The sequence below is a fragment of the Crotalus tigris genome, unplaced genomic scaffold (genome assembly GCF_016545835.1).
Source record: "Crotalus tigris isolate CLP2741 ecotype Arizona unplaced genomic scaffold, ASM1654583v1 scf7180000017987.690289119674:8195010, whole genome shotgun sequence".
Classification (NCBI taxonomy): domain Eukaryota; kingdom Metazoa; phylum Chordata; class Lepidosauria; order Squamata; family Viperidae; genus Crotalus; species Crotalus tigris.
In genome coordinates, this window is record NW_024096758.1 from 5,407,207 (window position 1) to 5,419,393 (window position 12,187).

Below are 12,187 nucleotides of genomic sequence, written 5' to 3' on the forward strand. Positions count from 1 at the left end.
CTTTCTGGCACAATTCAATGGCACTTCATACAATGACTTCCTTCTAGACCAAGAAGGTAGGGACTGGGGACATAGTTTTGCAATGGTTTTGCTCCTACTGAACAACAGATCCTGCCAATTCCAATCTAGTAACCAGGTGCTTATCCTCCTCAGTTTACCAAACCTTGGATATAGGCAGCAATGTTAGATGCCATAGAGCTGAGCTCAACGCCTTGTCACTGGACAATAGTACAACACTTCACCTAGGCGCTAATTATAATTTGTAGTTTTTCCAAGATATTCTATAATTCAGTTGTATTGCGTGGTTTAATTTTTATTCTGATACTATGATTCAATTTTTTCCTGAAATTAAACCACTGAGCAAATAAGATGCAAATGACATCTCCATATTTCCCTCTCTTCATCTGAAAGACATCCAACTAAGACATTCCCCATTACAAAAAGATAAAGCCAACTAGCACTGTAATTTTTTATTATGGCATTAAAAAAAAACAAGTCAGCTGAGTACAGTACTGAAAAACATATCAGGACAAGGGAATGCAGGCTGGGGGCTTAATGTTAGGCCAATAGTTACTTTTAGTTTGGAAGGCAAATGTAGCTCTGGCTTTCCCTAATAGTAGTACTGACTTTGGGGGCGTAGAGCACTTACTTCTAGTATGAGGTCTCTTATTGCAACGCTATGGTCCCAAATGCTTGTGCAGTCACAAATTAGGGAGGACAAGTGCAATTTACACACAGCTATCAAGATCACAGGATCCTGAATAAGTCAGCATCAAATTTTTTTATAGAGGAACCCCAGGCCAAAGTGCAGAAGCCTGCTTGCATTGCACTCAGTCAGTCAGGAAACACATATAAAAGGGCACAATAGGTCACTAGGTGAGTGAAAAATCCAATGGATTTGCAGGGATACACTTTCTTACAGCATCCTTGATAGGGGACAAGATGCTGCTGAAGCTAATCAGCACTGAAAGGATGGGAAGCAGTACTACAGTTCTATGTGTGCCCCAATAAATACCAATAAATATGGAGACTGTGAATGGGAAGGTAGCAGCAGCAGAAATGTTTCCATCCCAGTTGGTGTATTATAGCAGGAAGTGCTATCAAAATTGCACCATTGCTGAGCAGTCTAGTAGAGCTTGTAATTATGAAAAGAAAGGACCAAGGCAATAGCATTATGCCCATAGTCAAGCCAAGAAGAAACGCCCAATATTCAAGAAACATAGCCTTGTCCAGCAGAATCAGGTCAGCAATCCATGTCGTCATTCTCATACCAGGGGATAGTGCCATCTGTGCCAAAATAACGGTCTCCAAAGTTACCTAGTAAAACATGAATTACATGCTTGTAATAGATGCAGCTCAGGAACTTCTTTCCGGCCCATGGAAATACCCACAACATTGCATCAAACAATAAGTGTTAATCTTACAAACTACAATGTCCTCACCTAAGACAAAAAAAATATTGTTAAATCAGCTGGTCAAAATCTCTTATCAGAAAATGAATGCTACAGGTAGAAAATGCCTGATCTGTACCACTCAGGCTCACCAAATAGGCCAAAGCAAAACAAAATGTCAGAAAACAACAACTGCTTACCAATGCCAGGAATGATGTGGAATTCCTCATTGACTCTCTTGTCCACAGCAGTGGTGATGATATGTACACGGGGAAAAGCATAAGCCACAGAATGGACTCCCATCTCTGCCATCAGCAGAGACAGTAAGAAGATCCTATCCTCTTGTACATCATGATCCTATGGGATACAGCACTTGTGAGCAGTCTCTATATGATCCTGAGACTCCATCCAGACTGCAGGTAAAATTATTCTGAGTTCTCCGAACTATTTTCAATGACAACTTTAACCATCAATTCCTGTCATGGATTGCAACCCCATTCCATATTAGCTGTATTCATCAGTCTGCCTTGGCTTACCAACATCAACAACAGAAAAATTCCAACCAAACAACCACTCATCTCATATTACTGGGCTTCAACATACCAGCAACACCCGAATAGCCATCATGGCAGCAGCTCCAGTGGACACAGTGCTGTCCATCAGGATGACGTAGTCTTCACTGATCTCTTTGGGCAGCCGGAGATAATGCAGCTGGCAAGAGCAGAAAAGATGTAAGAAAAATAATCTTATCCACAACTCAGCCCCATCTCAAAATTAACTCCCTCCCTTCCAAAAGATCCAATTCCCCTTTTCACCTCAGGTTCGCCTGTGTCATGATTGGTTTGGATGAGAATCTTTCCTAAGCGGATATCTTTGCAGACAGCTATAAGAGCCTGCTCCATGGTCTCGCCTGCTCTCAGGATGGAGACTCCAGTGATCTATAAAAGGGGAAAACAGTTTTCTTCCAAGATCCTTGTCAATACGCAATCATTTAAATCTATTGCTCTGTATTTGTAACAGTGACAGAGGGCTTGACTGCATGAAGAAAATCCCAGCTGCATCTCCAGCAGCTACTAAGCAAAGTAGACCTTTCTCAACAAGACTGCTGAAAGGCCTATTCTGTAGAAAACAAGACTGATCTTCACCAATTTAATGAAAAGAAGTATTGGGGTGATATGATAGTGGTGCTCCAATATCTAAGGGGCTGCCACGAAGAAAGGGGGTCAACCTATTCTCCAGAGCAACTGAAGGCAGGACAAGAAGCAATTCCTTGAAACTAATCGAGAGAACCAACCTAGACCTAAGGAGAAATTTTATGTCAGTGAGAACAATTAATCAGTGGAATGGCTTGCCTTCAGAAGGTTTTAAAGAAGAGATTGGACAACTATTTTGTCTGAAATTGTATAGGGTTTCCTGCTTGAGCAGGGGGTTGGACTAGAAGACCTTGAAGTCCCTTCCAACTCTGTTATTCTATTATTATTATTATTATTATTATTATTATTATTATTATTATTATTATTATTATTACTATTATTATTATTACTATTATTAGTCTATTCACCACCTTTCCCCTATTCTCTGTCCTACAAAGATACTATCCCACAAACCCCTCTGAGGCAATTAAAAAAAATCACTCACCCGCTGCCTATGGAATCTCTTCCCATCATAAATTGTTCCCTGTGGTGTCTCTACAGTAACTGGCTGAAAAAGTTAAGACAATTGCAGGTTGGAATAGAAAGAGCTGACAAGGCCAAATCAGCAATCATGCAAGGCTATTTGCTGAGGCATGCTTGAACCAAAAAACCTAAGAATAACTCCATATGCAGATAGAAGGCTAGACAGCCTGTAGCATCTCTGCTGGCATTGTAAGATAAGTGGAGTGTGTTTGTGTGTGGTGTTAAATGATGGGAGAAGCACATACCTTGAGTGGTAGAAAGGAAAGGGCATATTCAATCAGCAGTCGCATGAGACGCTTGGAATAGAATATGAATTCATCCCTGCTGGTGTCCTTGTTCCTGCAAAAGCAAAAGAAATGTTATTCCATGCTAGGATTCCATCCCAGAAAATGTATATCGAAAGCAACCTGACAGCGTTGAATTTGCCTATAAAACCCAAGCCCTTCATCTTTTCCTTAAGCAGCTCTGATGTTCCTCTGTAGCTGCTAAAACACAAACTGCTGGACTTTTCCTCTCCAAAGGCTTATAGGCTGTCTCAGAGACAAGCATACCCCCACTGACATATCTTGCCTAGTACCTGATAATAGTGTGCATCCCCCGAACCTGCGGTGTGCTCTCCAAGACACTTAAGGTTGTTGGCAATGGTTGTCCCTGATGAGCAGAAGCCAAGGCTGCTCTGTGCAAAAATAAGAATGATGAGTCACATGGAAGAAAGAAGCAATGTATATGTTGGCCCTACAATAGCAGCTCTGCATGCAAAACATCATTTCTGCTCATATGGTCCCTCCCCCCCAACATTTGTGCACAAAGAAAGAAAACTAGATCCAAAGTAAATTCTGGAAATTCAAGCTCCTCTCCCTGCTTCTAAAAAGGCAAATAGTGTAACCTAGGACACGAAACCTCTTATGAGCAATTATAAATTGCTCTAATTTTGCCCAGCAACTACAGCACACCAAAGTCTCCAGTGCCCACCCATGAAAATCAGGCACAGGTAAGTTATTTTTCTACTATTGGATTAAAAAAACAGGAGCACAGGATATCAGCAGGAAGACCCCCCCAGCCTTGCTCCGTTCCCATTATCCCCTCAAAATGGAACACAGTACACAGGGAGAGGAAGGTGCAGCAGGAAATAGCCAAAGGAGACCAAGTGTCCTCACATATGCCAGCGTAGCTTCCTCTGATGCAGGTGCCCAGGCCCAGCAGGACAGAAGAGAGACAGATAGACAGAGTGCGTTAGGAGGGCAACAAGGCAGCAGCTTCCTGCCTGAGACATGGGGCAGAGGAACAGCAGAATGCTCCCACAGTACCAAAACAGGGAGAGCAGCTGGGATCCCAGTAGCTCACTGAAAGTAATCTTAAACGACTGAATGAACTTCCCCATCCCAACCTCGCTGAAAAGTACATTTTGGTATGCAAATAACACTTGTGGAAATGTGGCTGGGATGTAAAATGTACTGAAACTCCATTCAGTACAGTCCCGTATATTATTGTGTATATTATTATACACAAAATAATAGTGTTGGCAATAAATACTTCCTTGACATGGAGGAGAAAGTGAGACTATCAAGCAGCACCCTTCCTGAGAGAGACATCTGATTGTAAAGAAAGACAGCAAAGCTGAACTCTCTGTAAAAAGAGCACAAATCTAACATGCTCTAGTGAGGTTCCAAAGTGGTCAGAATTTTGCACGTGCTCATTAAGGAATCTTCAGCCTCAGCAACTGCCTATATTTATCTCCTTGCCTATTTCCCCCCAGATAGTACGAGCAAATCTTCCCCAACACCCAGCTGCTCTCCCACTGGCTGGCTTGATGGGTGTGTCAGAGAACAATACTAAGATGCAGAAGGTGGGGGAGAGAAGAGAAGAGGAGGGAGGATCTAGCTCTATTTCTTTAAGGGTGCCACCATACCTGACTGTGATTTCACGCTGGGCGGTAGGAGGAGGAACCCACACCGGGAGGCAGTGTTACAAGGCAGGGAGTAGTGGGAAGTGAAACAAAACAGAACAGCCGGTCACTGTACACAGCAACATTTGCCCCGAGGCCAAGCCTAAAATAATATAATGGTGGCGCCATTCTTCCCCATCTCCCTATTGCTTACTAATTTGGGGACAAAAATAATGTGGTAGATGGGGCCATCGGGAGTGGAAGGATTCTTGGAACACCCATGAACTGTAATCTTTACTTTGTGGCTTATATAGGGGAGCAATGGCCAGGAATTGGATGCCTTTTCAGGATATGGGAAAGGGGTAAATTCTTGGCAGGGCTATAACAAGAAGCAGATACTGGGCAATGAGAAGGGGTAATCATGTGGGAATGGGGCTTTCTGCAGCAGTGATGTTTTCTCCCTCCCCAAAACTACTTCTCCTCACCTTTTCCAATTGGCTATGAACATGCTGAACAATCAAGTCCAGAGCCACAAAGTTCTCTCCACCTGGGAAAAAAAATGTTTTTCAGTCACAGATTTGGTCATTCACTCCAACAAGCCATGGGAGCCGGATCCAACTGCTAGAGCAGCGTTTCTCAACCTAGGCAATTTGAATATGTGTAAACTTCAAATCCCAAAATGGCTGGCTGGGGAATTCTGGGAGTCAGTCCACATATCTTCCAAGTTGCCGAGGTTAAGAAAAACCACGCTAAGAGTAATTATCATTGCAGCAGCAACAGCAATAACTATTACATGTTTCCAGAGTGTTTTAAGCATTTCACTTCTAAGGCTTTTTCCCAAAGTAGACTAACCTTGTTATGCTGCACATACTTATCTCTGCTACTTATTTAGCTCTTGGTCTTTGGAGAAGAGGCCCCTAAAAATGGGTCCGGGTTTTTTGGCCTGTGTTAACCAGATTTATAATTACTAAACTATACTTGTAACATGGGGGCAATTTAAGAAGTGGGAGAATAAATTCTCTCCACTCCTAGCAATGTTTTAGTTGTCAACGCTGCTAACATTGAATGTTCTTGCTCTGACAAAATATGAAGAGGCAGCCACTCTCTCTGTATAAGCTGTGTGGTACTTTTACAGTTAAATTAGATGATGTTGGGAGGGGAGGAGAAAGAATGTATGTGGGGATTAGTTAAGATAAGAAAGGCTACAGAAGGAAGGGAAACTTTGCCCTTCAAACTGATTGGAGAATGTGATTTATGACGTTGCTATGTTGTGCATATGTAAGAGCTGTGTGCCACATCAACTGTGACACAAGAACTGGGGGAATTATGCCAAGGCAATACAAACTCCAGATCTCAAATGTATTCTATGAATAATTATTTCATCTTGCTGCCTATTTGGCATAGGGACATAAGGGACTGTCAAACCATCAAGAGGAAATCCAATACTTGATTTATAGTAAAGCAATTATGAATAATTTTTCATACCTACCTATACAATGCTATGTAACTGGTAAAACTCAATGTTTTAAAACTTTACCAAAATGTAGATAGTGTTGGTTAGATCTAATTTTATTTTCTTGCCCATCACAGCAAATGGGGAATTTCATTTACATTACACAACCATATCAGAAAGATCCAGGCTAGTCAAAGCAATTAAGCATACTTTTTTTCTTTCAAAAGCCAGACATGCACTGTGGAATATGGTGGATTGAGATGAGGAAAGCTCCTTTAATCTTGCCCTATAAATAAAAGCAGTTTTGCCTATAACTGAAAGACATAATTTTTGTTTTAATTCTAAATACTGTACCAAGATGGTACTTGATTTGAATATAATGTCCCTGGGTGGCCATCACAATAGATAGGGGGATAGAATGACCAGGCAGAGGTCTTCAAATATTTGACAGACCATCACAAAGTAGAGGAGGACAACCTATTCTCCAAAGCAGAGGTCTCCATTCTTTCCGGGCTCGAGGTCCAAAGGGAAGGAACAGCTTCAAAATTGGTGTGTGAGTCCGCGCACGCATGGGGCCATGTACACTGGCGTGGCACTAACAGCCCCATTTGCGTATACGCTGATGCTGTGCATACACAAACAGCCACGTACCCCCTCGGCAGCTAGCAGTCTGTTCACGCATGTGCAAATGGGCTGCGCAAACCGCCCGGGCTAGCAGCACATGCGCAAATGGACTGTGGACACCCGCCCCGCACTAGCATTTCCGTTTGTGTCTACACGCATGTGCAAAGAGGCCCGCGGGTGCTACAGCGAGTGGGGGAAAATGCGCACCCATGTGTGTATGCACCAACCAGCCATTTCCGCGGCATGCTGGCCAAGAGCCCACAGCCCTTTCCCAGGCCGCAGACCATAGGTTGGGGACCTCTACTCCAAAGCACCCAAGGGCAGAGCAAGAAGTAACGGATGGAAACTATCAAGGACAGATCCAACCTAGATCTAAAGAGAAATTTCCTGATAGTGAGAACAATTAATCAGTTGAACAGCTTGCATCCAGAAGTTGTAGGTGCTCCATCACTGGAGGTTTTTAAGAAGACACGAGACAGCCATTTGTCCAAAATGATATAGGATCTCCTGCTTGGTTAGGGGGCTAGACTAGAAGACCACCAAGGTCCCTTCCATCTCTGTTAACTGTATTAACAGATCACTATTTTAAAAAAGTCATTTGAATTAGGGAGTAGGTTCAAAAGTCAAAGAGATTCTGAAATAGGGATGTCTGCATCTCAGGTAATATTTCATCATTCCCATTCATAGCTCAGTGGCAGGACTCAGCGTTTTTAAATTTTCTATATCCCATAAATCAATCAGTCTGTTTTTTTAAATGTTCCTTAAAGATCTTGGTGCAAATGGTTCTCTTGGTCATAGAGGTTAATCTTTGTTTTAAATATCTAGTTAGTTTTCAGATCTTTTATGAGAACCATTTTTAGTGTGGTGGCTAAGGAGCTGGACTAGAAACCAGGAGACTAAATTGTAGTCATATTTAGACATGAAGCAGGCATTCTGTCTCAGTGGTCATACTCAAAATTCCTGAGTATCCTATAATGAGTACTGACACATAACACAGCCCAAAGTTGCACCTTGAACAAACCTACAGCCTTTCCTCCTCCTCTCACCTCGAGGCACCACAATGTCTGCTGCCTGCATTGTAGGTTCAATGTACTGCTCAAAGGATGGCTTCACAAACTTGCTGTACTGCTTGATGACACCTGCCACGTCCCGCCCTCGTTCCATGATGTCCCGCTTCAACCGCCGCACAAGCCGGATATCTGAGTCTGTGTCCACAAAAACTTTCATGTCCAGGAGCTGCAGAAGTCACAAGGAAGGGAAAAACTAGAGACAAAGGCATCTGGCCAAAGTCTTATCTTAGAACTTATTCAAATGTCTGCATCTTTGAGGGGCTCATTTACAAGTTACTTCCCACAAAGCATTTGTGACACAGATTAAATAGGGAGCCCATCTACTCATGTTTGTTACCTTTGTTCTATTCAATACCTGTAGAAGCTCCTTATTGGCAAATGACAGGATACCTTCAAATATAATTACATTGGCCCCATAGATAGTTTTCTGCAAAGAAAGGAGAAATAATGTGTCAATTAAAGCTGGGGAGAGAAGTCAGGACCCACCAGAAACTCAAATCTAAGACGTTCTTCCTGGGTACATTAACAAGTAACCAAGGTCAATTCCAATATGATGCCCTCTCTTTCACATTAAGTTCTTTCTCGTATTATAAGACTCCACAATCTAACAAAGCTTTCAAATGAAATAATTGCCAATGGAGTAGCGATATAGCCCTCAAATCACTTATGGAGACAAACAAGCCTCTAGCAGCACCATTTTCAACCTGTGACCATCAGCTTTCAGGAAAAAGTGATAGTCATTTCTCCTTAAAAAAAAAAGGAAGAGTCCATTGTATTCCAGAAATATTTATTTATTGACTTTATTTGCCATTTTCTTGTAGTGAATATACTCATTTTCTTATACTCATCCTCAGTCTCCTAACTACATCCATCTAAAAAAATAGTTACAGACCCCTACACTAGCAAGCAGGTGAAAAAAGACACCTAATGAGCAGAACTATAATTTTATTACCTGTCTTCAGTCCCCAAAATGAAACCAATCAGGCATTCAATGAATACTATAGTACCGTAGCAAAAACAGCACAGCCTACCCCAGACGGACTCTCGCTGACATCAAAAAATCAACTAATAACATCAGAAAAATATTGGTGACCTTTCTTTTCAGATCATATCACAATTCTGTTCTTTTATTTGATTTTACTTAGAAACTGCTTTAGAAAAATTTGCATTTCAAAAAGCAAAATGGAATTCATTACATGAACTAGGACAGAAAATACAAAATGAGACATTCTGTGAAGACCATTTATACTGTTAGTCAAATGCAGTTTTCTTTCCAAAGATCCTGCAGCATCTGAACCTCATCTGGTTCCAAAAGAAGAAATCCCTGCCAATTCAGGCAAACATAGTAGGTAAGATAAAGAAAATCTTTTTAATTTAAATATTGCAGCATTGTTTTCACCAATTGAAAGAAGTTGTAACCAAATAAATGAATGTGCACGAATAGTGCTTTTTATAAAAACAGGGCTAGAATCAACCTCAGCAGTTTGAAGATGTGTGGAATGAATGGGGAATTCTAGGAGCTGAAATCCACACAGTTGAGAAAATTAAGGTAGGTCAATTTAATGTCTTTATGTAGAAAATATACAATCATTTTAGGGAAATGTTTCAGCTTCACATTAGAATAGAAAACCTACCTCAGGAATGAGGAATCTAAGGCTTCCACATGTGAACCATTCCCAGAAATTTACACTATTGGCCATGTTTGCTACATGCTTGGAGCTGATTCTGCACTCTCTAGAGAAGCTTGGGTGGCTTTCAACCTGGCCTATAACAACCCCTCCAGCCAACAAAGTCTATGTATTTGTGCAGTTTTAGCCAATTGCAGAATACCAGATCATGAATACCTTATGGAGATAATACAGCCTCACAGAAAAGGGTAGAAGGGAAGCATTTTAATTTCCATTTAATTTAAATTCTATTTAATTGCTATGAATAGCGCAACATTCTCATACACCAACATACCCACTCCTTGCGCCGGCTATGTGTGGTAAAATCATAAACAGGAACTTTAACGCTCTTGCCCTCTTTCAGCTTTCGTAGGACACTGATGAGCAGGTCAAAATCAAAGGCATCAGGATGGTCAAAATTGTATTCATTACGGGCAGCTTGCTCTTGCTGTTCTTTGTTCAGTACCTGGAAGAGCACCAAAGACATCAGAAAACAGGGAAGAGGACAGACTGGATCAGTACTGTAGAGGTGATTTTCTAGATGCTGCTTTCTCACTTCTTCCCATCTCTACCTTTGAGAGGGGTTGAGTTGAGGGAGTTGGGCCAAGATATTTTAACCAGCCCACCTTGTAGAAGCTATCCATGGAGAGCAGCACCACCCAAGGCACATCTAGTGCTTCAATGATTTTGTTGGCCACTGTAGTCTTGCCAGATGCACTGCCACCACACAAGCCTGGGAAAGACGAAAACACCACTAACACAAGCTAATGAAAAGAGGATAATCTGGAGGAACAGCCCTAAGATGTTCCCTCTCCTCTTATTCTTTACTGTCTAGTGTGCCTTGATTTCCAATGATCTCCACTTCAATCTCCCTAGTGGGAAAGAAGCCAGCATGCAGATGTCACCAGCAGCATTACTCAGAGTGGTAAGCATAGATGTGGCTCACATAACACATTACAACCAAACCCAGCAGGCGTGGTACTACTAATACGGCCAACAGCAGAATACCTGATTTTAAAAAAAACCTTATTTCAGCATATTAATCTCATTCTATGCAAATAGCTGTAATTTAAAGGAGGGGGGGGGATATGGTAAAGAAAATTAGAAACAAATAGATATCCAAAGGCAGTGAAAGAGTGACCATAAGCTCCCAGTTGCTGGATAAATTTCATAAGGACTCAAACAGGCCCTCCCATCTACAGGACAAAGGAGTAGCCCTGATTCTCCTACCAATGACAAAGGCTTCCTTGAAGGGAGTGCCCGTCTCGTTGTACCAGGGCGGCCGTCCAGCCGTGTAGATGGTGCGCTTGCTAGTCCGAAGCAGCGGCGGCTCCGTTTTCGACTGGCTGGTGGTCCTTTTCCTTGGGGAAAGCGACGGCGTGAGCGGCAAGCGGTTGACAAGGCTGTTCAAGGCGGCTCCTCTGCTCCCGCTGAGCCGGAGGGAAACCAACACATTAGGGAAGACTAACTCGCCCCGCCCAACAAAGAAAGTCATGCACGGTGCAGCTCCTTCTGCACGTCATCCCAGCCACCTACAATCCACACCACCCTTCATGCCCCGTCTCCGGAGGCATCCGGGGCTCGGCTTCCAACGTTGTCTCCGAGCTTAGGAAGAACTAAGCAATGCAATGGGAGGCGGAAGAAGTACGTGGCCGCGACTGTGGGCAGGAAATTTTAAACCGGGGGAACTTTCCAAGGTGAGGCGGACAAGGGACGCCAGCCAACTCGCTCAGGCTCCGCCTGCGATGCCCCGGCTCGCTCTAACCGGCTCCGATTCCTCACCTGCTACGCCGCGCAGCCGGGACAGCTTCCTCGACCACGCCGTCCGCAGACGCCATCTCGAACATGCTCCCGCCAGTCCTCTGCCTGCAGCCGCACAGCTTGCCGGGAGAACGTCGAGGCGTGGCGCGCTTAGGACCACGTTTTGGCATTGTCGACACCGCCCCTGCACTGCGAAACAGCAAGTTCCGTCAAGTTCTAGGAAGACCATAGAGAATAAAAGGAGAGAGAGAGAGAGAGAGAGAGAGAGAGATCTTATTGTCGAGACTCCGAACTTTCCCTTGGGGAAGCCATTTTTAGATCCGTGCAGAATTGGATGTCGATCGTTATGGATGGAATTGAAACTGGCCCTTTTTTTTCTGCCGAGTAACAGCCAAAATGTAGCAAATTAAAATATGGTGTAACTTTCGTGGATCACCGTCCGCTTCGTCCAATTCATGGAATGTAATTTTTAAAAGAAAGTGTAATGTCATAGGTAGGTATTAAAAGGGAAGGGGAAGACAGGGTGAAAAAGGGAAGGGAAAATTATCTGTAGTGACAGCCATAAGTGATCTAAAGTAAGTCGTTATCAGTATAAGTAAGTAATGTTCACCATTCTCTTCATTTTAACTGCTTTCCTGAAAGGCGGGATTATGCCATCCA

The 12,187-nt window shown here is 42.9% G+C and overlaps 1 protein-coding gene across 2 annotated transcripts; it reads right to left on the reverse strand.

Moving 5' to 3' along the window:
- Window positions 1-455: 455 nt before the first annotated feature.
- LOC120309171 (uridine-cytidine kinase-like 1) lies at window positions 456-11,783 on the reverse strand. 2 transcript variants are annotated; one of them, XM_039346120.1, is made up of 15 exons: window positions 11,549-11,783; window positions 10,997-11,196; window positions 10,393-10,499; window positions 10,062-10,232; window positions 8,455-8,526; window positions 8,076-8,265; window positions 5,438-5,499; window positions 4,225-4,244; window positions 3,645-3,743; window positions 3,313-3,406; window positions 3,030-3,092; window positions 2,207-2,329; window positions 1,995-2,102; window positions 1,592-1,748; window positions 456-1,317 (listed from the first exon to the last, which is right to left on the reverse strand). In XM_039346120.1, exons 1-15 carry the CDS (start codon window positions 11,695-11,697, stop codon window positions 1,244-1,246), a joined length of 1,689 nt encoding a protein of 562 aa, XP_039202054.1. In that variant the 5' UTR covers window positions 11,698-11,783; the 3' UTR covers window positions 456-1,243. The 2 variants fall into 2 exon arrangements, with proteins under 2 accessions (XP_039202054.1, XP_039202056.1); XM_039346122.1 differs by lacking the exon at window positions 4,225-4,244 and adding an exon at window positions 4,977-4,993 and having other exon boundaries at window positions 11,549-11,720.
- Between the last annotated feature and the right edge of the window lie 404 nt (window positions 11,784-12,187).

What these genes read in the sequence shown, in the direction of transcription:
- LOC120309171 (XM_039346120.1), bottom strand. Translation starts at nt 11,697, where the DNA reads ATGCCAAAACGTGGTCCTAAGCGCGCCACGCCTCGACGTTCTCCCGGC. An exon ending in AGACATTGTGGTGCCTCGAG is followed by an intron (nt 5,500 to 8,075) that starts GTGAGAGGAGGA and finishes TTTTTTTCCCAG; the next exon opens with GTGGAGAGAACTTTGTGGCT. An exon ending in AGGAAGCTACGCTGGCATAT is followed by an intron (nt 3,744 to 4,224) that starts GTGAGGACACTT and finishes ATTTTTGCACAG; the next exon opens with AGCAGCCTTGGCTTCTGCTC.